Below are 26,352 nucleotides of genomic sequence, written 5' to 3'. Positions count from 1 at the left end.
TTATAATTTAAAAAGGCTAGAGCTGTACCCTCAGATTTGTATTTTTCAATTGCCCTTTTTACAGAAAGTGTAAGCCATGTGGGGTTTAATTTTAGTCGTTTATACATTTTACCTATAGGAATAAATTTTGCACTATAATTACCCAAAGTAGATTTTAAAATCTCCCATTTATCATTTGTACCTTTATTTGACATTAGTTCTTCCCTGTCTATATCCTAAATGGCAGCAATCATCCTGGGGAAATTGGCCTTCTTAAATTCAAGTGTTTTTGCCCTCCCAGACTGTGTTTGTTTTTTACAGCATAGGTAAAATATAACTATATATAAAATATATTGTGATCACCGAGGTTTTCATGAACATTGACATTGCCAACAAGCTCTGCATTATTAGAAATGACCAGAACCAACAGAGCTTCACCTCTAGTCGGGTCTTCCACAAACTGGGCCATAAAATTTTCCTGCAACAGGTTGAGGAAATTTCTCCCCTTTGCAGTTGAAGCCGAACAATGACCCCAATTAATATCCCGGTAAATAAAATCTCCCATTACAACTACAATACCAGCCTGTGCAGCCCACTCCATTTGTTTATATAGCTGATCTTCCATTTCCTCAGTTATATTGGGGGGGGGGGGGGGTCTATAGATTACACCAAACATATTTTTTTCAGTGTTTACCTCCCTTTGTAATTCCATCCACAAGGTTTCAACCTCCTCACAATGGTCTCTTTCACACTCGCCTTCATATCACTTCTCACATACAGACATACACCACCGCCTCTCCTATTTGCTTTGTCATTCCGAAACAGTGTAAAACCCTGTAGATTTACAGACCAGTCATGTGAAGAATCTAGCCATGTTTCAGCAACACCAACTATATCTATATGTTCCTCCAGTACCAAGGCCTCTAGCTCCCCCATTTTGCTTTCTAGACTTCCGGCATTTTTTGCAGCAGATAGGCGCTGCAATGTAGATTACAGTAACGTTTTTATTTTTAAAAAACGAGCATTTTTGGCCAAGTTATGACCATTTTTGTAGTTATGCAAATGAGGCTTGCAAAAGTCCAAGTGGGTGTGTTTAAAAGTAAAAGTCCAAGTGGGCGTGTATTATGTGCGTACATCGGGGCGTTTTTACTACTTTTACTAGCTGGGCGTTCTGACGAGAAGTATCATCCACTTCTCGTCAGAACGCCCAGCTTCTGACAGTGCAGACACAGCCGTGTTCTCGAGAGATCACGCTGTGTCGTCACTCACAGGTCCTGCATCGTGTCAGACGAGCGAGGACACATCGGCACCAGAGGCTACAGTTGATTCTGCAGCAGCATCGGCATTTGCAGGTAAGTCGATGTAGCTACTTACCTGCACTGCCAGAAGCTGGGCGTTCTGAAGAGAAGTGGATGATACTTCTCGTCAGAAAGCCCAGCTAGTAAAAGTAGTAAACACGCCCCGATGTACGCACATAATACACGCCCACTTGGACTTTTACTTTTAAACACACCAACTTGGACTTTTGCAAGCCTCATTTGCATAACTACAAAAATGGTCATAAACGTGGCCAAAAATGCTCGTTTTTTAAAAATAAAAACGTTACTGTAATCTACATTGCAGCGCCGATCTGCTGCAATAGCAGATAGGGGTTGCAAAATCTGGTGACAGAGCCTCTTTAATGACCAAGCTATTTTTTACGTTTTTCAATCGTCGCATTCCAAGAGCTATAACCTTTTTACTTTTGCGTCGACATAGCTGTATAAGGTCTTGTTTTTTGCGGGACAAGTTGTATTTTTTAATAGCACCATTTTTAGGTACATATTATTTATTGATTAACTTTTATTAACTTTTTTTTGGGGGGGGGGGGGGGAATAGAAAAAAACCTGAAATTTCGCCACTCTTTTTTGCGTCCTAAATCTACGCCGTTTACCGTGTGGTATAAATAACACAATAACTTTATTCAGCGGGTTGTTACCATTGCAACGATACCAAATTTGTATAGTTTTTGTATGTTTTACTACTTTTACACAGTAAAAACGCTTTTTTTTCAAAATTATTTGTTTTTGTGTCTCCATATTTGAAGAGCCGTAACGTTTTTATTTTTTCGCCGATGCGGTTGTATGAGGGCTTTTTTTTTGCGGGACGACTTGTAGTTTTTATTGGTACTATTACATTTTTTTAAAGTCAGTATTCACAGAAAACAGCAATTTTTCCATAGTTTTTTATTATTTATGTTACGGCGTTCACCGTGCGGGTTAAATAATGTAATAGAGTTATAGTCGGGGTCGTTACGGACGCTGCGATACCAAATATGTGTAACTTTTTAACTTTATTTTGTTTTTTTAATAGTAAAGCAGTTTGTAAGGGGAAAAGCTGGGTTTTTCATTTTTTTTCACATTTTTTTTTAAATTAACTTTATTAAACTTTTTTTTCACTTTTTTACTAGTCCCATTAGGGGACTAGAATATGCGATTCTGCGATCACATTTATAATACACTGCAATACTTTTGTATTGCAGTGTATTACTGCCTGTCCGTTTAACACGGACAGGCATCTGCTAGGTCATGCCTGCGGCATGATCTAGCAGGCATTCACTCCAGGCAGCCTGGGGGCCTTTATTAGACCCCCGGCTGCCATTGGAGACACAGACACTCGGCGATTGTATCGCCGGGTGTCGGTGGGAGAGAGATGGAGCTCCCTCCCTCTCTCCAAAACCACTCAGATGCGGTGCTCGCTATTGAGCACCGCATCTGAGGGGTTAAACGTGTGAGATCGATACTAATATCGATCTCACATGGCAGAGCAGGGACGCTCCCAGCCCTCAGCTGCCTCTAGCAGCTGAGAGCAGGGAGATCTGACAGTTCCCTGCTCTGTTTACTTATTCCGATGCCGCGACGTAAAAAGTCTATGGCATCGGAATAAGGCCCGTTAGTGACCGACGTAGAAACACGATGGGTCGGTCACTAACGGGTTAACCTTTTCCTAAAATAATAATAACAGTTAATTGAGGCTTTATTTGTACACCAAAATAGTACCATTTAAAAACATAACTCGTTCCACAACAAACAAGCACTCAAAGATACGCTGACTGAAAATTAAAAAGCTATCCCTCTCGGAATGTTCTACAGATGCTTTTGTGGTGCAAAATAAATAAATATAAAACAAAACAAAACAGTACTTATCTGGTATCTGTATACGTGTAATGTCCCATAGAATAAAGTTTAAATGTTATTTATACTATATGACTATCACGTAGAAAAAAAAACCAGAACAAATACAATGGTGGAATTGCCACCCCCCCAAAAAAAACGAAAAAAAATTAATCAATTTGTTATAGGTACCCCAAAATGGTACCACTGAAAAATATAATTAGTCCTGCAAAAAACATGCCCTTGGCAGAAAAATAAAAGTTATGACCCTCGGAATACGATGATGAGAAAACTGAAAAAAATTAATGCATCCTGAAGGCCAAAATAGGCCGCCAGTCACTGACTGGTTCAGCGACAGCGGGTCCTGCGTTCCTCTGACAGGTAGAATCGAGCCCTTACCGATCACATCTGTCAGAGACACGCAAGACCCACTGTCACTGAAACCGTCAGTCCCGCTGACCTGATGTATACAGGTCTCAGCACTAGATACAGCTGCTATGTATACAATGATACAAAGCAGCTGTATCTGAAAAAGTAAAAATAATTTTTAATAAAAAAGTATTTAGAAAGTTGCACAAAACCCACACAGACATTTCTATATAAAAAAAAAAAAACAAACAAAAACGATTTCAAAAGGTGTACTTAGCCTTTAAGGCTTCAAATCATTGATCATGTTCTATTGGCTGTTTCTCATTAGTGCGTGTAGCCTTTATACTCAGAACATCCTACATGCAAGCTAGATTCCCACTCTCATTCATCTCTTAAATAGGGCCTCTAAACAAAATTCTCAATATGTACTAAAGCATTTGTACATGCCAAATCTAAAGTGCATTGAATATATTCATAAATTTAGCTAATAAAACTAACGGTTCTCCTCATTAGGCAGAATATGGCTCACGTAGAACAGGCTAACGAGGAGCACCGATCACAGTTGAAGGTACATAGCACTCAGACGAGCGCTTCTGCACTTTCGCAACGGTGGGGGTCACAGCACCTGGCCCTTCACCGATCCAAACTTCTGATATGTCTATCTGAAATCTTGCTAAAATGTCCCTGTGTCTCATAGTCCGCAGTCAAGGGACCCGGCATCGCCGGGCGCCATGACCGCTTCATTACTTAACCCCTTCCCGACCCATGACATGCCGGCACATCATGGAGCGGGCTCACGCACTGAGCCGGCTCCATACACTGCAGGTGTCAGCTTCTGCCACGCTGCTATAACGGCCAGGAACAGCAATTTCACTGTTCCTAGCAGTTTAAAGGGCTTGTGCCATAAAACACATGTATCCCCTATCCACAGGATGGGGGATACATGTGTCATCGATAAGGAAAACGGGGACCGAAAGTTACCAAGACCGCTGCATGAGAAGCTGTGTCTTCCACGTTCTGTGTCCGGCAGCTACATAGAGACCAATAGGATTCTTCTGCACATGCGCGAGCGGCTCTTCATTGATCTCTATGGAGCTGCAGAGCAGATAAGCCGGACACAGAACCCGGAAGTCCAGGCTTCTCATGTAGCGCTCTGGGTGACTTTTGCTCCCCTGTTCCCCTTATTGCTGGGGGTCCCAGCGATCGGACCACCAGCAATCTCACATGTAGCCCCTATTCTGTGGATAGGGGATACAGGTGTTTTATGGCAAACCCCTTTAACTAGTTAAATGCTGTGGTCAATAGCGACCGTGGCATTTATAGGGGTTTTTCTATGAAGGACATTTATGACATCCACAGAATATGTAATAAATGTCAGGTAGATGCGGGTCCCACCTCTGGGACCCGCACCTATCTCTAGAACGGGGCGCCCTAAACCCTATTCTAGCTTTCTGTGCTCTCCCGGCCACTTGATTACATGTGGAGTTACTGAAACAGCGTAACTCGCGGAGCTACACTGTTTCCGTAACTCCCATAGAACTGAACAGTAGTTACGGAAACAGCATAGCTCGCATGCTACGCTGCTTCCGTAACTGCCATTCACTACTATGGGAGTTAGGGAATACGCTGTTTCAGTAACACCACATGTAACCAAGTGGCCGCTGGTTCAAGTCCTCTAGGGGAACGAATAAAATGTGTAAAAAAATAAATAAAATGTTAGATACATTTTTAGGAGTGTAAAAAAAAAAATCACCTTTTCCCATTTTTCCCCAAGCGCCCTCAAACCGCTCAATCGATAAAAAAAAATATAAAAAAAAGTTTTGCCTTTCAGAATGTGGTGAAACAGAATCAATTTTTTTTTAACAAATAATTTTTTTCCTATTTTCGGTTGTCTAAAACCTGGGTGCGTCTTATGGTCAGGTGCGTCTTATAGTCCGAAAAATACGGTATATACAGAAAGGCATAATGTATATCGTCACTGACAAAGTAGACAAGAGCTGCAGACCAATGATGAAGTATTAAATATAGGAAACTAATGGCTCTTTATTCTCAGTCATTTTGTGTATATCACATTGTCTGTTTTTTGTTTTTAACATACATTTCCAAGAAGTGTTACTTGCGCTCTATTTTGTAAAGGGGACTCCCATTTTTCATCATGGACAACTTAAAGGGAATGCACGTTTGTGACCATTTTTTAATTGCTCCAGTGCATCTAAAATAAAACAACAAGTTTTCAAATAGTCAATAAAAAAATCTCCTCCCATTTTGTGTCGAACGCTCTTATGCAGACCTATAGGTCTCCATTGTTACAGACTATAAGGAAACCTTGTGTGTAGTCTGATTCTGCAGTCATGTGTTATTCTAAACCCTGTCCTACTCTCCGTAGCATAGCAAGAAGAGGGGGAAGTTGGAAGTAAGGGTGCTTTTACATGGCCAGATATACAGGCTGGTAAACGAGTGCAGATCAAAGATACAGCACGTCGATTGGCGCTCGTTAGCTTAATTTACATGGAGCAATAATCGCAATGTATGGGGACGAAAGATTATTAATATGATCGTTTATCCACATACATGTGAATCTTGTCAGCAGAACAGAGAAAGTTGTGCTGCTGACTAGTGTCCATTTTCTTGGGCGCATAAAAGATTAAATCAGCCGATGAACGAGCGTTTGTACAGGGCAATGATCGGGACCAAGCGTTTGTATGAGTGTTCGTTCAACCGATCATAGGCCCGTGTAATAGGGCCTTAACACATGGCTGCAGTATGTAACTACACTCAGGGTTTGTTTGTAGTCTGTAAACAGAGACAAATAGACCTGCATTGTAGCTGTAGATCGAATACATTGGGATTATTTTTAAAAAAAAAGCTATTTGCAAAGTTACAAAATGTTTTCGTTTAGATGACTTTTTAAATAGTGACTTGGCAATAAGCAGATCACAAAGTTTCCCCCTGCTGTGACCCCAGCGATCAGATATAATCTGTTAGGAAACCCGACAGTAAGTGTTACATTTCCTTGCAGCGTCACCACAGGGGAAATAAGGCATTACACAGTTCTCATTCATATAAATAGGTTATCTGTGTAATGCAGGACAGGTCAGGTCCTCCAGAGCAAGATATGCTCTTTATAACTGCTCTCCACTCTGGCTAAAAGATCCTCTGAACAGAGGACCCTTAGCTCTATTAACTTAGAACATATGAAAATTGGCTTTTTAAAGTGGACAAACCCTTTAACTCAAGAATGGGGAAAGATGGAATATCTCTACATATGCAAAGATTTGAGAAGACATTGCAATATTTTTCCTGAAGTTCTACAAAATGTACTCGCTGTATCGAATTCTAGGAGACGGGTATGGATTGTTGTAGTTATTTAAAATTTCAAATAATGATCGGTTGAGGGCCGTCTACTCACAGTAATGTTGATCCCCTACTCATTCCCTTTGTCCAATTGAATACATTGGGAGAGACTTATCAAAACTGGTGTCACAAGAAAAGTGGAGTAATGACCCAGAGCAACCAAGCAGATTTCTCCTTTTATTTTCAAAAGGGCCTTTGATAAATGTGAGCTGGTATCTGACTGTCTGTTATGTGAAACTTCTCCACTTTGCACCAATTTTATGTCGCCCCCATTGGGTTCCCATAGAATTAGAATAACTTATATTTTGGTAAAAGAGGGCCAACAGCAAAAACACAGGGAAGACAAACTGCAGAAACTGGTAAATAAAATTCCTGTGCGACTTTTTAGAAGTTTAGATATCAAAGTTGCTAGCTTTTCCAGGTCACATTGAGAACAGTCAGACTGGGGTTGTCACCGCAGCCGTGGGAACAGTCTGATAAAGAGTATCATACTGATAAATGTGCAGCAGACAAAGATGAGCATGATCCATAGGAGCCAATTGACAGATTTCTTTGCGTGCTGCTCCAGACGGTCTGATTCAGTCTTCAGCTTCTCAAAGTTCTGGTCAGCCAATTTCAAAGACTGTGTAAGTGTCTAGTTGAACATAAGAGAAATTAGTGTTTTTTAAATATTCAGTACCACCTATTCTCAGCATCACATGTACTGTGGCCTACTCATTAACATATAAATAACAAAGTCAGAAATATTTTTGCACATTGAGTTTCTATATTTAAGCAAATGAGATATTTATTATATTTTTAAGCCCTATTCACATCACGTTTTTGCCTTACGTTTAGCATGTACGTCGAAAAAGCTCCGGATGTAAAAACGAAACGTTTACATTAGCCCGACGGAAGCCAAAAGTGCTAACTACGCTTTTCTAGCCAGGTCCCACATAGAAGCCTATGGGTGACATATGCCACTGTATGGCATACGTCACAGGTATACATTTAACGGATACCATTATGGGCGACTGATACTTTAAACGGACACCTAATACATGCATCAGTCACACAGACTATATAGATATCCTTTTAACAAATACGTCAAACTCTTATAACCACAGTTCACAGCGTATCCGTTTAACGGATACCATAAAAATGTATGGTGGTGGATGCCACTGCTAGGCAAACGTAGGCAAAAAACGTGGTGAACATATCCTTAACCCCTTAATGACCAGGCCTGAAAAGGCCTTAAAGGCTACGTACACCTTAGACAGTTTTTTTTTAATGAAATTGGGCACCAGTGTTATTGGTGCAACTTCCTAAATACATTTTATGAAAAATTCTTTATTAAAAATAATTTAAACTTTTTGAGATACAGCCGCTTTGTATTCTGGATACAGAGCAGCTGTATCTAGCGCTATAACCTGAATCTGTCAGGTCCGTGGGACTGACGGGTCGACTGACAGTGGGTCCTGCTGGTCTCTGACACACAGGACCCACCAGTAATCTATCACATCTAAGTTATGAACTTAGATATAATTGTTAACAGTTCGATCCTGCATGTCAGAGACACACGCAGGACCCGCTGTCACTGAACCCGTCAGTCCCGCGGACCTGACGGATACAGGATTCAGTGCAAGATACAGCTGCTATGTATATAGAATACAAAGCAGCTGTATCTCAAAAAATTATTAATAAAGTGTATTTAGGAAGTTGCACCAATCACACTGATGCACAATTTTATAAAAAAAACAATGATGTCAACGATGTACACAGCCTTTAAAGGGTAACTACGCGTTCAAACTTTTGACATGTTACAGTGACAGGTCAGAAGTTTTGATTGGTCGGGGTCCGAGCACTGCGTTCGAAGAGGGGAGTCCCATTTGATCATGCCTCGGTCACGTACCACGGCGATTAAAGGGTTAAACAGCTGGGGTCAGGAGTTCAGGAGCTGTAAGTTACAGCTCCTGCTTAGAGAATGCACGCTCCCAGGAGCCCTCATATGCCTTTTCTACAGTGGCGCCAAAAGACAACGCTGTAGACTGGGGACGTGCACCGCCCCGCCGTCAAGGGGTTAAGCAAGTTATTTACCTGGTTGTCCTGTTTAATAACATTCTGTGCTGCTAAGGTGTTATTCTTAAGATTCTGAGTAAGGCGCAACATCTCCTCAGCTAGCTTCTCTTGCATGTTGTGGTGATGCTGTAGCATTGCATCAAGCTCTGCTGAGGACTGTTTGTCATCTGAAGTGGAGCCCCTGCAAGATGTAAAAAAATGAATCAATACATTGACATATTTAACGTATTAAGTTTATACTAATGACAGCGGCTTTGCTTCAAGGCATGGTAGAATGGTGGATTTGTTGAATAATGATCTGCGGTACACAACACAAAAATCCAGCATTCTGTATACTAAAGAAAACAAACCACAGTAAGGCCCCATGCACACGAACCTAAAAACGCCTGTAAATACGGGCCGTAATTACGGGCCCATAGACTTCTATTGGCCACGGGTACCTCCCCGTTTGCTTACGGGAAGGTGCCCGGGCCGTTGAAAAATATAGAACATGTCCTATTTCAGGCCGTAATTACGGCACGGGCAGGTCAATAGAAGTCTATGGGGCTCCCATAATTACAGGTAGGTACGTGTGTGCACCCGTTATTACGGTAGCGTTGCTCGGCGACGTCAGGGGATAGTCGCTGTCCAGGGTGCTGAAAGAGTTAAACGATCAGTGCGGGATGGAGAGAAGGGGCTGCACTGATCGGCAGTAACTCTTTCAGCACCCTGGACAGTGACTACCGCTGGACAGTGAGCACCATGCGCGGCGTGGCGCTCACAATATAGATGTCTAATGTTAACTTCAAAAACCCGTAAGAAAAAAAACTTAATACTTACACAGAACTCCCTGCTTCTTCCTCCAGTCCAGCCTCCTGGGATAACGTTTCAGCCCATGTGACCGCTGCAGCTAATGACAGGCTGCAGTGGTCACATGGACTGCCGCGTCATCCAGGGAGGTCGGACTGGATGTCAAAAGAGGGAGGCGTCACCAAGACAACGGCCAGGGTAGGTATGAACTTCTTTTACTTTCAATCACTGTGTTCTGCTGCGGAAACTCTGCCCGAAAGGGCTGCCCCTTCTCTCTATCCAGCACTGATAGAGAGAAGGGGCTGCCGATTAGTGCAGTGCAATATAGAGGAAGAAAACGGGTCCGTATATACGGGTGACAAAGAACCCGTATTTACGCCAGTATTTACGGACGGGAAACAATAAGTTTGTGTGTATGGGGCCTAAGGCTGGGTTAACAGTTTTTTGCAGGCAGAGTTACATACAGTTAAAAAACAAACCATTAAAAACGCCCCGGATGGGAATGTCCACCATGACCCATAATCATGACCATATAAACATGTGCAAAGTATTATGCAGAGAACAGGAATCTAGAATCTGATCTCCCAGGTACACCACAGGTATATTGCAGAGTAAAAGTATCAGAAATCACATTGATATCAACAATAAAGTTATTTACCTGTGGTAGACATAATGAATCTTTGAATAAGACATTTTTTAGGGAGTTTGGAAACAAAAAAAATTGACCTGTAGTGAAAAATTTGGCAGTGGTCCTACATTTTCCACAACATGAATCCCTTAAGGACGCAGCCTAGTTTGGGCCTTAAAGAGGCTCTGTCACCAGATTTTGCAACCCCTATCTGCTATTGCAGCAGATAGGCGCTGCAATGTAGATTACAGTAACGTTTTTAGTTTTAAAAAACGAGCATTTTTGGCCAAGTTATGACCATTTTTGTATTTATGCAAATGAGGCTTGCAAAAGTACAACTGGGCGTGTTGAAAAGTAAAAGTACAACTGGGCGTGTATTATGTGCGTACATCGGGGCGTGTTTACTACTTTTACTAGCTGGGCTTTCGGACGAGAAGTATCATCCACTTCTCTTCAGAACGCCCAGCTTCTGGCAGTGCAGACACAGCCGTGTTCTCGAGAGATCACGCTGTGACGTCACTTCCCCAGGTCCTGCATCGTGTCAGACGAGCGAGGACACATCGGCACCAGAGGCTACAGATGATTCTGCAGCAGCATCGGCGTTTGCAGGTAAATCGATGTAGCTACTTACCTGCAAACGCTGATGCTGCTGCAGAATCAACTGTAGCCTCTGGTGCCGATGTGGCCGACACGATGCAGGACCTGTGAGTGACGTCACAAATCTGCACTGCCAGAAGCTGGGCGTTCTGAAGAGACGTGGATGATACTTCTCATCAGAACGCCCAGCTAGTAAAAGTAGTAAACACGCCCCGATGTACGCACATAATACACGCCCAGTTGTACTTTTACTTTTCAACACGCCCAGTTGTACTTTTGCAAGCCTCATTTGCATAAATACAAAAATGGCCATAACTTGGCCAAAAATGCTCGTTTTTTAAAAATAAAAACGTTACTGTAATCTACATTGCAGCGCCTATCTGCTGCAATAGCAGATAGGGGTTGCAAAATCTGGTGACAGAGCCTCTTTAAGGCTCAGAGCCTATTTTTCAAATCTGACATATTTCACTTTATGCGGTAATAACTTCGGAATGTTTAAACCTATCCAACCTACCCAAGCTAGACTGTTTTCTCGTGACACATTGGGCTTTATGTTAGTGGTAAAATTTGGTCGATATATTCAGTGTTTATTTGTGAAAAATAGCAAAATTGAGAGAAAATTAGAAAAAAAAATAGCATTTTTCAGAATTTAAATGCATCCGCTTGTAAGACATATCGTAATACTACACAGAATAGTGACTAGTTCACATTTCCCATATGTCTACTATATGTTGGCATCATTTTTCTAACATTTTTTTTTTCTAGGATGTTACACGGCTTAGAACATAAGCAATTTCTCATATTTTGAACAAAATTTCAAAAGCCTTTTTTTTTTGGTACCAGTTCAGTTCTAAAGTGGCTTTGAGGGGCCTATATATTAGAAACCCCCATAAAATACCACATTTTAGAAACTAGACCCCTCAAAGTATTCAAAACTGCAATTAGAACGTTTATGAACCCTTTAGGTGTTTCACAGGAATTTGAAGCAAAGTAGATGTGAAATTTACAAATTTCCTTTTTTTGTCAGAAAATCCTTTTTATTCCATTTTTTTCTGTAAAACAGAAGGTCTTACCAGAGAAACGCAACTCAATACATATTGCCCAGATTCTGCTGTTTTTAGAAATATCCCACGTGTGGCCCTATTCTGGTAATGGACTGAAGCACCGGCCTCCGAAGCAATGGAGCACCTAGAGGATTTTGAGACTGCCTTTTTATTTACGCACCATGTCCGGTTTGAAGAGGTCTTGTGGTGCCAAAACAGTGAAAATCCCCCCAAAAGTGACCCTATTTGGCAAACTACACCCCTCAAGGAACTTATCGAGGGGTATAGTGGCCATTTAGATCCCACAGGTTTTTTGCTGCAATTTGTGGAATTAGGCTGTGCAATTAAAACTCAAATGTATCCAATAAAACGTACAAATTTTTAATTTTGACAAGGAATAAAGGATAAAATGCACCCCAACATTTGTGAAGCAATTTCTCCCGATTATGGCGATACCCCATATGTGGTCATAAACTGCTGGTTGGACACATAGCGGGGCTCCATGTAGATTTTGCTAGATTGGTTTCTGGGCGCCATGTCAACATTTTCAGTGCTTCCGAGGTACCAGAACAGGGGAAACCCCTTAAAAAGTGACCCCATTTTGGAAATTAGACCCCTTGAGGAATTCATTGTAGTTTTCATGGGGTGCATGTGACTTTTTGATCAGTTTTTATTCTATTTTTAAGAGGCGTGGGGACTAAAAAACAGCAATTCTACTATTGTTTTTTATAGCGTTCACTGTTCGCTATAAACGACATTCAGTTTATTTTGTGGGGCGATAAGATTACGGCGATACCATATGTTTATAGTTTTTTTTATGTCTTATGGCGTTTCCACAATAAAATACTTTTTATAAAAAATCATTGACTTTTGGAGTTGCCTTATTCTAAGAGCTGTAACTTTTTTATTTTTCTATCAAGAAAGCCGTGTGAGGACTTGATTTTTGCGTAACAAACTGAAGTTTCGATCAGAACCATTTTTAGGTACATGCGACTTTTTGATCTCTATTTATTCTATTTTTTGGGAGGTGAAGTGACCAAAAAAAAATTGGTATTCTGGTATGGTTTATTATTTTCTTCTTTTATGGCGTTCACCGCACGGGATAGATAATGAAATACTTTTGTAGTTCAGGTTGTTACGGATGCGGCGATACCAATTATGTATAGTTTATTTATCTAATTTTTATTAATAATAAAGGACTGAAGGGAAAAAAGGGGATGTTTACTTTTAAAACTTTTATTTTCTTATTTTTACACAACGTGGGGACTTGAGGCCAGGAGACCCGGATCACTATTCTAATACACTGCACTACATGTGTAGTGCAGCGTATTAGAGCTGTTGGCTACTCGCTGACCGCAAGCATAGTGGCTTCCGTAGATGGCATAGCCGGACGCCATTATTAGGCGTCCGGTGGTCATAGCCACCATCGCCGGCCGCTATCATGTAGCGGGCCGTCGATGGTGGTTTAACCCCTAAGAAGCCGCAATCGCTATTGAACGCGGCTTCTAAAGGGTGCGGGGACCCCGATAAGCCGCTCCGGTGGCCTGCGGGCACCGGATGTTGCGTTACATAATGCTATGTACGGGGCCCGGAAGCAGTTGTCTCCGTACATAGCTTAGCGGCCATGCTGCAGAACTGCAGGTCTGATCCTATTCACTTGAATAGGAGCAGTACTGCAGCTTGGCCGCTATTCCGTGGCCGGAGCTAACTGCTTCTGGCTTGTACGTCCGGTGCACGGAGGCACCGGACCAGATGATCTGTGCGGAGCCCGGGTGTCGGACCCCCACAGATCATGTACTGATAACCTATCCAGTGGATAGGTCATCCGTTATCAGAAGCTGGAAAACCCCTTTAACCCGTTCCCGCTCAGTGACATACTATTCCGTCATGGTAACCATAGCGTTCGCCATTTCGGCCGTCCCCTCGACACATACAGGAGCCGTGACCGCTGCTGTCTCGTACAGCAGTTGCCGCAGCTCCTACAAGCGGGGACCGATCGCGGTGTCCCCGCTGATTAACCCTTTAGAAGCCGCGTTCAATAGCGATTACGGCTTCTTAGGGGTTAAACCACCATCGACGGCCCGCTACATGATAGCGGCCGGCGATGGTGGCTATGACCACTGGACGCCTAATAATGGCGTCCGGCTATGCCATCTACGGAAGCCTAGTGGGTCCTGACACAGTCAGGACCCACTATGCTTGCTGTCAGCGAGTAGTGTCAGACCCGCACCAATGACATACTGATGACCTATCCGGTGGATAGGTCATTAGTTGTCAGAAGGTGGAAAACCCATTTAGTTTATTTGTTAATCAAATGCACAATAGCCATCTCCCCTCTTGAATGTGATGGTGAGATGCTTATGTTAAAAGTAAACATAATGGCATGAAAAATGCCACGAAAAACGCAGCACAACGCTGTGTATGAATCCAGACTAAAAGCAGTATAATTTCTATAAATTAAGGGATACAGCACGGTGGATACCATCATAGGAAAGGTAGCAGTGAAGCACCTAGCCATGCAGTCTGCCTTTACAGACATTTGTGAAAGAATGGGCCGTACAAAAGAGGTCACGGGATTCCAGCGTGGTACTTTGATAGGATGCCACCGTTGCAACAAGTCAGTTTGTGAAATTTCTTCCCTCATAGATATTCCACGATTTACTGAGTGATATTTTTGCAAAGTGGAAGTGTTTAGGAACCTCAGCAACTCATTAACGAAATGGAAGACCACATAAAGTTACAGAGCGTTGTCACCGAGTTCTGAGGCCCATAGTGCATAAAAGTCATTAAGGCTCTGCTGACTCAACTGCAGGGCTCCAAGCCTCCAATGGCATTGACATCCGCAACAAAAACTGTGCGCCGGGAGCTTCATGGCATGGGTTTCCATGGCTGAGCAGCTGCATGCAAGTCTTACATCACCAAGAACAATGCCAAGCGTCAGATGGAGTGGTGTAAAGCACGCCAGCTCTGGAGCAGTGGAAATGTGTTCTGTGGAGTGACTAATCACGCTTCTTTATCTGGCATTCTGATGGATGAGTCTGGTTTTGGCAAATGCCAGGAGAACGTTACCTGCCTGACTGCATAGTGCCAACTGTAAAATTTGGTGGAGGAGGTATAATGGCGTGGGGTTATTTTTCATGGGTTGGTCTAGGCCCTTAGTTCCAGTGAAGGGAAATTTTAATGCTTTAGCATACCAATACATCATGGACAATTGTATGCTTCCAACTTTGTGGGAACAGTTTAGAGAAGACCCTTTTCTGTTCCAACATGACTGTGCCCCAGTGGACAAAGCAAGGTCCATAAAGGCATGGTTAGGTGTATTTAGTGTGGAAGAACTTGACTGGCCCGCATAGAGCCCTTAGTTCAACCCCATCAAACACATTTGGGATGAACTAGAACGGAGATAACGAGCCAGGCCCTCTCATCCAACATCAGTATATGACCTCATAAAAATGCTCTTATGGATCAATGGAAAAAATTCAGACAGACACTCCAAAATCTTGTAGACCGCTTTCCCAGAAGAGAGGAAACTGTTTTACCAGCAAAAGGGAAAGCTCCTGTAGTTGTGATGTGTAAATGTCCCACTACTTTTGTCCATATAGTATAAATGTAGTTAAAGCAGGGAAAAAAACACCCCTAGTTAACATTTAGAAACATAGCAGTAGAAAAAAAAAATCCAAACTCAACTTAAATATACATAGTAGTAGTATATACGGTTATTATATTGGCTCTATATTAACATCAGCGAGCACAGCCAGTGCAAAACATACGGAGGGCAGAAGCAAATTGTAACGACTTAAGTTCTTTCCTATAATAACTCTTGTGTATGCTTGCTGATGGTAATATAGAGCCAATGACAGTATATACTACTATTATGTATATGGTACTTTCCCTGTTTTAACTACGTATGTCGTGTTTGGGGCAGTACAAAAGGGCCAGATAAAGCTCAGATAGCGTGAAACGGCTGTTGCGTTATCTAGAATTGTATCCACCATGTATCTGTTAACTTATAGAAAATAAAAAGTGAAGTGCTTTTAAGAAATTTCTGGCGAGTGCTGCAACAACTTCTTATTTACTGATCTATTTGTAAGGTTTGTCTACATGGTTCTGAAATTTTTAAATTCGCTAAGAGACTATATACTCCAATAGAACTACTTACTTCCTTTTTCTTGGATATAAATCACCCGAACCTAGCAAATAAAAATTAATGCTTAGAGTTAATCACAGAAATCCGCACAATTAATGACAGATTAGTGGTAATTTTAGTAAACTATACCAAATACGACAATTTACAGCCTTCTTGAGTGGTTTACTCTTTGCCATGTGAGTTATACCTTCAGCACTAAAATGTCATAGCCTCACAAGTCATTTGCAGCAAATGACATTAGTCAAAAACTCCATGTCATTCCCACCCTGGCATTTTATATTTACAGTAAAAACAAATCAACCTGAGATCTTGCGCTGGGTACCAACAGACATGTTTAAATCTTTAGCAGTTAGGACAGGTATGCTTAGTGTCGTGTAGTCAACTCTTCCCGTCGCAGACCGTTTTAGCCTTTCTGATGCAGCGATTTTTTTTGTTCTTCATCCCCATCTTCCAAGAGGCATAACTTTTTTATTTTTCCATCGACGTAGCCATATGAGGGCTTTTTTGCGGGACGAGTTGTATTTTTTTAAATAAAAGTTGTAATAGTAATTTTTGGGAAACAATGTAGGTTTTATTTATAAATGGTATTTGATTTTGGGTTGTTTGGGCGGGGGACAGAAATCCTGCAAATTTTCATTATGTCACATATATTAGTTTGTATTTTCTAATAGTCTGTAATCATAAAGCCCAATAAAGAATCCACCACTAACGGAGGACAAATAGTTTGATTATAAAAATTAACCTTTTTTAGATCATTTTAAAAGGTACATTCTTTTATGTTAATTTATGGTCCGTAACGTGCTCATGAATAAAACGGATCATGGACTAACTGATTACAGGAGAAAAGCTGACCTCATTGCTCTTACTCTCGCACTACTAGGCCACTGTATATTATTTCTTCTTAAACAAGGAGAGGTCTAACATGATTTGTGAAAGAAATTGTGCTTCACATTCTCGCTGCATATAACAGCGTCTTTAGGGGACAGATAATGTGCAAGAATGGCGCCTGTAGCTCTCTCGGCGTCTGCTTTTATAGCCTACCACTTGCTTTATACTCAGGCTTTAATTGGATGCCTGACTACAGAGTGTCTTTTTCCGCCGCATCACTGGTGACATGACCAGCTTAATCAATCCAGGAGACTTTTACAACTTTATGTCTCCGCTGTGCCCATTGTATCTTTTTGGCCCATGTCATTGATCACATGACAGGACAAACTAATCAGAAAGTGGAGAAAATAGGTTGTCATGACGAAACGTCCTCATCTCGTAGTTAGTAGAGTGTTCAAAGACACTATTCACTACAATGCCCGAAAGTACAGAGGAGCGTCATCTAAGTAAATCTATTTCTTATTAAGGTGTCCATATATTATATACGCAGCATGTCATCATGTAATTGATACAAGGAACACAACTGATATACCGCTTAACACATCAAGAGAGGTTATATGCATTCAGTATCCAATTGCTGTCTATACATTTATGGATTTGTATCCAGATACAGAGACCCTTATTTAAATTTTTCTGTCGACTGAGCTGTTGGACAATTTGTAGTTTCATTGGTACCATTTTGTGGGTAATTATGACTTTGAGCAATTTTTATTCCACGTTTTTGAAAGAGAAGGGACAAAAAACCCCAGCAATTTTGCCATAGTTTTTTTTCGGCGTTCAGAGCGAATGCATTATTTTTAAAGTAAGGGTGGTTACGGATGTGGCGAACAATTATGTAGTGTTTTTTAATGTTTCAATATTTTTCTAATAAAATAGGATTTGGTAGGGAAAAATAGGTGATCTTGGGGTGTTTTCCAAAACCTTTCTTTAAACTTTTCTTTATTTCAGTGCCAATAGCCGGCTTGAGTGTGCGATCCTCTGATTGGTCATAAATTACACTGCAATACTTTTGTAGTGCAGGGTGTTGTGCCCGTCAGTCAAACTGACAGGCAGCCAATAAGGCTTCCATACAGGGATTCTTTGTTAGGCCTCTGGCTGCCATAACAACCCATCGGCGGGGGTGGCGATGGAGTGACACCTGTCTAACTACTTGGATGCCGCGATCAGTTTTACACAGGGCGTCCCATACAGTGCTGGTCCCAAAGACCTTACCAAACTTTTAAATATTAAACACGGTAAAGTGATTTAGAATTAGTCAAAGCAATCAACACTAAATTTAAGGTTAAGAGAAAATTACAAATGTCTATTTTAGCATAGATTAGATCATGCCACTGCATCTCTATGTGCAAATGACATGGATATTTGAAAAAAACTACTTACTGTTTGGTGACCGTGCAGCCTGAATGGGAAAAAAAAGAAAACAGACTTTTCAAAAAAAGTACAGCAAGTTATGTCTTTATGAAAAAGCCTGAAACTGAAGCCTGGACACAAGAATAACATTGGTGTATAAGTGATCATTTACCCACCCGTTTCAGATATTTATAAGCAGGTTGATTTTACTTACAGTAATAAATCTGTCCTATTTAAGGAATCTGTATTTTCTATGAGGTCTCTTTAATAGTCTATTAGACTGTAAATCAAGGAGAAATCACAGTAAATATGGGTATTAAGTGTACAAAGCAGGAGCTTGACGGAACACATTGACATTAATGGGTTCCATCAGGGTGTTTGTGGTCTTACTGGAAACACTAGTAAAGCATGTTGCGCTATGGTTTCCGGTATTTTCGCCGGATCTGCAATGGAGGCGGAAAAAAAATGCAGCATGTCTTTTCTTGCCGCGGTTTCCACCTCTGACCTCCCATTGAAATCAACGGTAGGCAGGAGAAACCCACGGAGCTGCTTTCCGAGCATTTTACGCTGCTGTTTTTTGCCCGCGGTCATCAATGGCTGCAAATTAAAAATGCGGCAGAAAAGCGCAGGCAGGTGAAAATCTGCCTCAAAATTCCTGACGGCATGCATCTCTTAATAATTTTGAGACTTTTTAGTCTGACGTACTATGGTTTAAGACTGGCATGAAACGCCAGTCTAAATAAATTCCCCCCCAAGGTGTTTTGCCAGATGCTGCACATATCCCCGCTTGAGATCCTTCTCAAGGCAAATACGACGAGACCTTGTCTGCTGTTCAAGGCTGTCTCGCAGTAGATTTACAGACCTTGTTTAGTCATGGGAAAACAAACTTTTTAATAAATTTTTGTCTTATTTATTCAGCAGTTTTAACCTTGATTACGTAGAAAAGGTGATGGAATCATGTTAACAACAATACCATTATTTTCTTATCTAGTTTACGGAGAGACTAAATAAAAAATGATTCATTGCAAATATAAGAGAATGCATTTTCTCTTTCAAAGTAAATGGATTCCTAGTTCTTAGGAATAGCAGCATATTAGAAAGTATATTCATAGAATTATATTAATTATACATTTTAAGCGCGACAGATTGCCATTCTTCATAATATACCGTTACTGTGGGGAAATAGCAGAAAGGTACATCTACGAACTATTCATGTAGTCGACTACGCTATTGATTCTGTCAAAACGACGGAATCCCTGAACAACGGAGACAAACGGAAACCATTTGCACCGGATCCGTCGCCATTGAAATCAATGGTGATGGAAACGGAAACCTCTGGTTATCGTTTGTGTCAGTCAGAGCTCCGTTCCAACGGAAAGCTCAGACGGAACGAAGCCGTGACGCAGATGTGAACGCAGCCTTAAACTGATTACTGTAGTTAAAAAGTTATAATTAACAAATGGTTATATTTAGTGGAATCTTAGGTGGTAGCTTTGCAACCACTTTTTCATTTTTCCAATGCACGTAAAATAAAAAATATAAGCAACTTAGCAAATAGTTTGCATTAAAAATCTCTTACTGTTTTTGGTCTACAGCTCCTGTTCAGACATGTGTTACCATGGTTACAGACGACAGTGTCTGTAGTCTGATGTTGCAGTCCTACTCACTTTCAACTGCCCCTTCATCTTGTTAACATGCCAAATGTAAATTGGCAAGAAGCAGGGGACAAATTCAAGTGATGGTATGTGGGTAGTCTGTAACCATAGAAACACATATTGCTTAATTTTTTTATTTAGATGCATAGCAGCAATAAAAAAATGTCTGTAAAGGTGTACACAGACTTTTAAACTGGAACTTCAATTTCCACCAACTAATAGGGAATTTATTATTTTACAATTTCCTAACCCCGGTAATCGAAAATGCTCCATTTATTTAAAAGAGCAGTATTAATCCCTTGGTGACACGTCATGTACATGTATGTGACAGTCGCCATCAAGTAGTATGGAGTGCGTTCACGGGCTGAGCTAACTCCATACGGAGCGAGGAGTCAGGTGTGTATTACAGATAACTTTGATTCCGCCCGTTTAACCACTTAAATGTCGCAGTCAGAAGCGACCACGGTATCTAAGCCTTTAAAATGAGGGGGACGGCCCCCTTGACTGCCCATCACCCCCCCCTCACTATAGCGGGGTGCCGATGGTTGTCATGGCAGCCTAATGAAGGTCTACCATCTTTATACTCCTATTAAGCTCTGGATTAATAGAGGCCTGTCAAAATCATGTTATACTGCAATACATTAGTACTGCAGTATATCGTGCTAGCGATCCAATGATCTCTGGTTTAAGTCCCCTAGTGGGACTAATAAAAAAAAGTAAAATACAGCTAAATAATATTTTTTTTACCTTACCAAAAAAATAATAAAAAAGCTTTAAAAAAACGTTTCCCTACAGTAATGTTAAAAAAAAACATAACTGGTATCACTGCATCTGAAAAAGGTCTGAAGTATTCTAATATAACATTATTTTAACCCGGAACGCTATAGCTGGGCAATTGATCGAAAAATAATCGAAGTCGAAATTCAGCGCAATTAATCAACGTCCTGTTGTGAATTTTGGTTTTATCAATTATTTTTAACCTGTATCTGCATCTTCTGGATGCAGTTACAGCTGAAACCAGTGGTAGAGCAGGGGACCATAACACTATGTATCGCTGGCCACGAGGCAGTGACGTCATTGCGCAGATCTGCCCCGGGCTGCACAGACCGAAGGAGCAGAGGGATCTCCTTCACTCATCATTGAAACGGGATTAGGGGAGTATGTATATTATATCTTTATCTAGCACTATTGGGGGCAGCTGTGGGGGGCATTATACAGTATGGGGGCAGCTATGGGGAACTTTATACTGTGTGAGGTGCATATATGGGGGCATTATACTGTGTGAGGGCAGCTACAGGGGCATTATACGGAGTAGAAGTCAGTTATAGGGTCATTATACTGCGTGGAGGACAGTTATGGGGGGCATTATACTGCGTGGAGGACAGTTATGGGGGGGCATTATACTGTGTGGAGGACAGTTATGGGGGGCATTATACTGTGTGGAGGACAGTTATGGGGGGCATTATACTGTGTGGAGGACAGTTATGGGGGGCATTATACTGTGTGGACGACATTATACTGTGTGGAGGACAGTTATGGGGGGCATTATACTGTGTGGAGGGGCATTATACTCTGTGGGGGCATTATACTCTGTGGAGGGGAAGATATAAGGGCATTTTCTGTATGGAGGAAGTTATAGGGGTATTATACTGTGTGAGGGCAGCTAGATGGCATTATACTGTGTGGGGGGCACTATACTGTGTGGTGGCAGTATCAAGGGGTATATTATATACGGTAGTATACAGCAGGCCAAGGTGATAAATATTAATTCAATGGCGTAGCATGAAAATATGGGGCGTGGCATGCAAAAGAAGTGTGGCCTAAATAATCGTTCAATAATCATAATCGAGGTTACATGTTCAATTAATCGTGATTTTGATTTACCGTATTTTTCGGACTATAAGACGCAGTTTTTAGCAAGAATAAATCTTGCTAAAAACTCCATGCGTCTTATAGTCGGCAGTCAAGTGACCTGGCTGCGCCAGACCCCCTGACGGCTTCCTTAAATAACCCCTTCCCGACCAATGACGTGTCGGCACGTCATGGAGCGGGGGTATGATATTTGGAGCGGGCTCAGTTGTGTTTTACAGTGGACACGCTGCAGCAATGACCAGGAACAGAGATCGTGCTGCTCCTGGCCATTTAACTAGTTAAATGCCGCGGTCAATAGTGACAGTGGCATTTATAGTGGTATTCCCTTGAACGACATGTATGAAGTATCCACAGGATAGGCCCCCTAAATCCCGTTCTATCTTTTTGTGCTCTCCCGGCCACTTAATGATTACATGGTCGTTACAGAAACCGCGTAACTGGCTGAGCTACGCGGTTTCCGTAGCTCCCATAGAACTGAATAGTAATTACGTAAACAGTGTAGCTCACATGCTACGCTGCTTCCTTAACTACCATTCACTACTATGGGAGTTTTGTAAACTTAACTCAGCGAGATACGCTGTTTCCGTAACTCGACCATGTAATCATTAAGTGGCTGGGAGAGCACAAGAAGCTAGAATGGGGTTTAGGGGGCCCCGTTCAGGAGAGGTGCGGGTCCCAGAGGTGGGACACGCATCTATCTGACATTTATGACCTATCCTGCGGATATGTCAAATGTCCTTCATGGGAAAATCCGAGGGAGACGGCCCCCTCCGACAGCCCAACGCCCAACTCCCGCAACGCTATAGTGGGGCACCTATGGTTGTCATGGCAGCCCAGGGGCCTAATGAAGGCCGCCAGATCTGCCTCTGCTAAGCCATGCGTCAGGGAGGGCTTAGCAGAAGCCTGTAAAAATGACAATATACTGCAATGCATGTGTATTGCAGTGTATTGTACCAGCGATTGAACGATCGCTGGTTCAAGTCCCCTAGGGGCACTAATAAAACGTGTAAGAAAAAAAAATATATATATATATTAAAGTTTTTAAAAAAAAACTTTTCTTATTTTTTTCCCCAAGCACAATGTAAAAAATAAAATTAAAAAAAATTGCTATTGCTCTAACACCAGAATCGTTGTTTTTTGGTCAACTTAGTGCTAAAAAAAAAAAAAGTGATCAAAAAATATGTACCAAAAAATGGTGCAAATAAAAACTAAAGCTCATCCCGCAAAAAAATAAGCCTTCACACCGTTCAATCGATGAAAAAATATAACAGTTATGGCTCTCAGAATGTGGTGAAACAGAACACTTTATTTTTTTTAACAAATAGTTTTTTCTTTGTAAAAGTAGTAAAATATTAAATTTTTGGCTATTTTAAGTTGTCTAAAACCTGGGTGTGTCTTATAGTCAGCAAACACTGGAGAGATGGACCCCAATAGTTGGTGGGCGCATTAGGAATCAATACAAAAGAATGCCTGTCGGCAACATAAGCCCTGTTTTCCAGCTATAAATGGATTAAAATAACCAAATTTTATTATGCTATTGTAGCAAAAGACAGACTACACAGAAATTAAAAGATTCAAGTCCGTAGCTGACAATGATCAGCACAGTGCAATATAGGACGACTCTATTGTGGGGATACAGAGTGTCAGCGGCTGCAGGACGCCGCACTCAAGTCCACAGATTTATTCTCAGAGGTCAGCAGGAACATGTGTTAAAATTTCAAAGAAAGCCCCCACAACATGTTTCTCTACGGATGTAACGTCTTCAGGAGTATCGGGGCCAAAGACGGCGCGGCGCGGATTTCCCATGACTAAATACACAAAAGATTAGCTACACGTGTCCCATCATTATGGCCAAGGCCAATAGGAAACAAGATAGAGGACCGAGCCTCCACCTTTATGATGGACAGATAGTACTGAGAATGGTAGGTTCAACAGGAACCACCAATGAAACATCTTATATGAACGCATGCGCAGTAGAAAATACGGCAAAAACTGAAGCAGAACATTACGGTCAGGAGAAAGGCCAGACCTCGGCGCATGCGCGAAGAAATGGGCATAGAATGTCAGTAGAGCCCAGAGCGCGATTGATGGATAACAGTGAGAATCAGTGTACATCTCACCAACAACAGCAGTGTGCGAGGCCAATGCTCGAGGGACATATGTAATAATCAGCATTGTAAAGGGACAAAAATTGCCAATATGTCAACTTAGTACAAAAAGGGGGTGATCACCCATTTCCGTGAATCAGCACAATGTTACCACTAGGAATAATGATGGCAACAATTATCATAATCAGTTTGTAGTGGAAATTCTTACAAGGAGAAACCGCATCGGTAGCCGTCAGAGAATATAGTCTGAATCAATGAATGATAATAGATAAGGTGTTAAACTATGAAGTAATAAGGAATGGCAAAGTAGATAAATTATAATCATTACTGTTTTAATACCAAAGCATCTTTTTGGGTAATGTGCTCAAAGGTAAAGAGCACATAAATACAAGCTAGCCAGCTTAATGGTAGTTAAGCATGGTCAGAGCGAAGATGCTGGAAAGATATGTATATATTAGATAGAAAGGATGTCCAAAAGTTCAAAAAACGCCGCAAAAGTAAACCCCTCATTAAGGCCACCCGGACAGAGAGACCCCAAGCGATGGATCCAGCGTGCCTCCTCCTGTAGCAATCTGCGATCCAAGTTACCTGCTCTAGGGCCAAGTTTAATCTGAGTAATACCCCAGAATTGTAGTGAACGAAAATCCCCACCATGTGCAAAACAGATATGTCTAGACAGTGGTGCATCATCTTTATGATTTATGGTACTCAAATGTTTCGAAATTCTCCTGCTTAGTTCCTGTATAGTTTTACCCCCATACAGCTTAGGGCACGGACATTTGGCTACATAGATTACACCCTTGCTCTGGCAGTTGATGAATTGTCTAACTTGGTAAGATCTACCATCAAGTGGGTTAGTAAATTGTTTAACAGTAGGCATTAGGTAACAGAAAGAGCATTGGCCACATGGATGGGAACCAATAGCCGATGATTTCAGCCAGCATTTCGGTACAACAGTAGATCTAGAGTGGTGGCTATGCACCAAATAGTCACGTAGATTCCTACCTCTACGATAAGTTATACTGAGAGTAGGAGGAACAACATCCTGAAGGTCAGGGTCGGCCAAGAGGATTGGCCAATGTCGATGTAAGATCTCACGAACCTGTTGAGAACCAGTGTCGAAAGTACCAATACATCTGATGTTGGTTGATCACACAGGTTTAGTGGTAGTCATAGATTGTTGAGCGCCCAGGGGTTTCCGTTCGCATAACAGTTCCTTTCTATCTGTGGCCCTTGCCCTAGCATATGCTTTGTGTAGCCATTTCTTAGGGTATCCTCGTGCCAGAAATTTGGAGAAAAGTCCATCACACTCCAATTGGAAGGACCGCTCATTGGAGCAGTTCCTTTTGGCTCTGAGGTATTGCCCTATAGGAATGCCCTTCTTTAGAGCGGGAGGATGGTAGCTTTCCCAATGTAATAGACTATTGGTTGATGTTGGTTTTCGTGAGATATCAGTATGGACACCACCAGCAGGGTCCAGGGAGATTTTAAGGTCCAGGAAAGCGATCTCTTTTTTATGTATAACTTGAGTGAACTTCATGCCCACCTGATTGTTATTAAGCGTGTCCATGAAATCATAAAATAAAATTAAGTCACTGTCCCATAGGAGGAGAATATCGTCGATATATCTCCCCCAGAAAAGAATAATACAAGTGTAGGAAGCTAGCTTATCAGTAAAAACTATGGTATCTTCCCACCATCCCAAAAATAAATTTGCGTATGTTGGTGCACAGACGGTGCCCATGGCCGTTCCTTTTATCTGCTGATAAAAATTTTGGTCAAATAAAAAATAGTTGTGTCAAAAGAAATTGAAGTAGTGACAGTAAAAATTTATTATGTGCATGAAATTGAGTGCCCTTTGTGCTCAAAAAATGTGCAACTGCAGTGAGGCCAAATTTATGCTGAATGTTGGTGTAGAGAGACTCCACATCAATACTAGCAATAAGTGTGGAGGAAGTAACGTGAATCTCCTGGATCCTGTTGATGGTGTCCTTAGTATCTTTCAGGAATGACGGCAGAGAAGTGACAAAGGGTGAAAGAATCTCGTCTAGATACATACTGATACCTTGAGCAAGGCTATCATTGCCTGACACAATGGGTCTACCAGGAACTGGGCGGGATGCCTTATGGATCTTAGGCAGAGCATAAAAGGTCGCCAACGTAGGAAAAGGATTGTAAATCCGTTTGAATTCCTCGCTGGTGATCATGCTTTGTGTCCTTGCTTCATCAAGTAGCGTGTGCAGCTCCTTTAGAAACAGATCAGTGTTTTTTTTTTCAAGAATGATGTAAGTAGTGGTATCGTCCAATAATCTGTGAGCCATAGCAACATAATCGTCCATGTTCATGACCACAATGTTGCCCCC

General features: G+C 41.5%; 1 protein-coding gene across 1 annotated transcript in view; it reads right to left on the bottom strand.

The window, feature by feature from the left end:
* Positions 1 to 5,523: 5,523 nt before the first annotated feature.
* Positions 5,524 to 26,352, bottom strand: part of USE1 (unconventional SNARE in the ER 1) — a 124,449-nt gene continuing 103,620 nt past the window's right edge. The window contains exons 5-8 of the mRNA XM_075850860.1: positions 18,385 to 18,403; positions 16,129 to 16,159; positions 8,931 to 9,093; positions 5,524 to 7,488 (exon numbers count right to left, since the gene is read on the bottom strand). Coding sequence (XP_075706975.1) covers positions 7,306 to 7,488; positions 8,931 to 9,093; positions 16,129 to 16,159; positions 18,385 to 18,403 — 396 coding nt within the window. The 3' untranslated portion in view covers positions 5,524 to 7,305. The remainder of the gene's footprint in view (positions 7,489 to 8,930; positions 9,094 to 16,128; positions 16,160 to 18,384; positions 18,404 to 26,352) is intronic.

The sequence above is a fragment of the Rhinoderma darwinii genome, chromosome 1 (assembly GCF_050947455.1).
Source record: "Rhinoderma darwinii isolate aRhiDar2 chromosome 1, aRhiDar2.hap1, whole genome shotgun sequence".
Classification (NCBI taxonomy): domain Eukaryota; kingdom Metazoa; phylum Chordata; class Amphibia; order Anura; family Rhinodermatidae; genus Rhinoderma; species Rhinoderma darwinii.
This window is presented reverse-complemented; position numbering and strand designations above follow the sequence as displayed.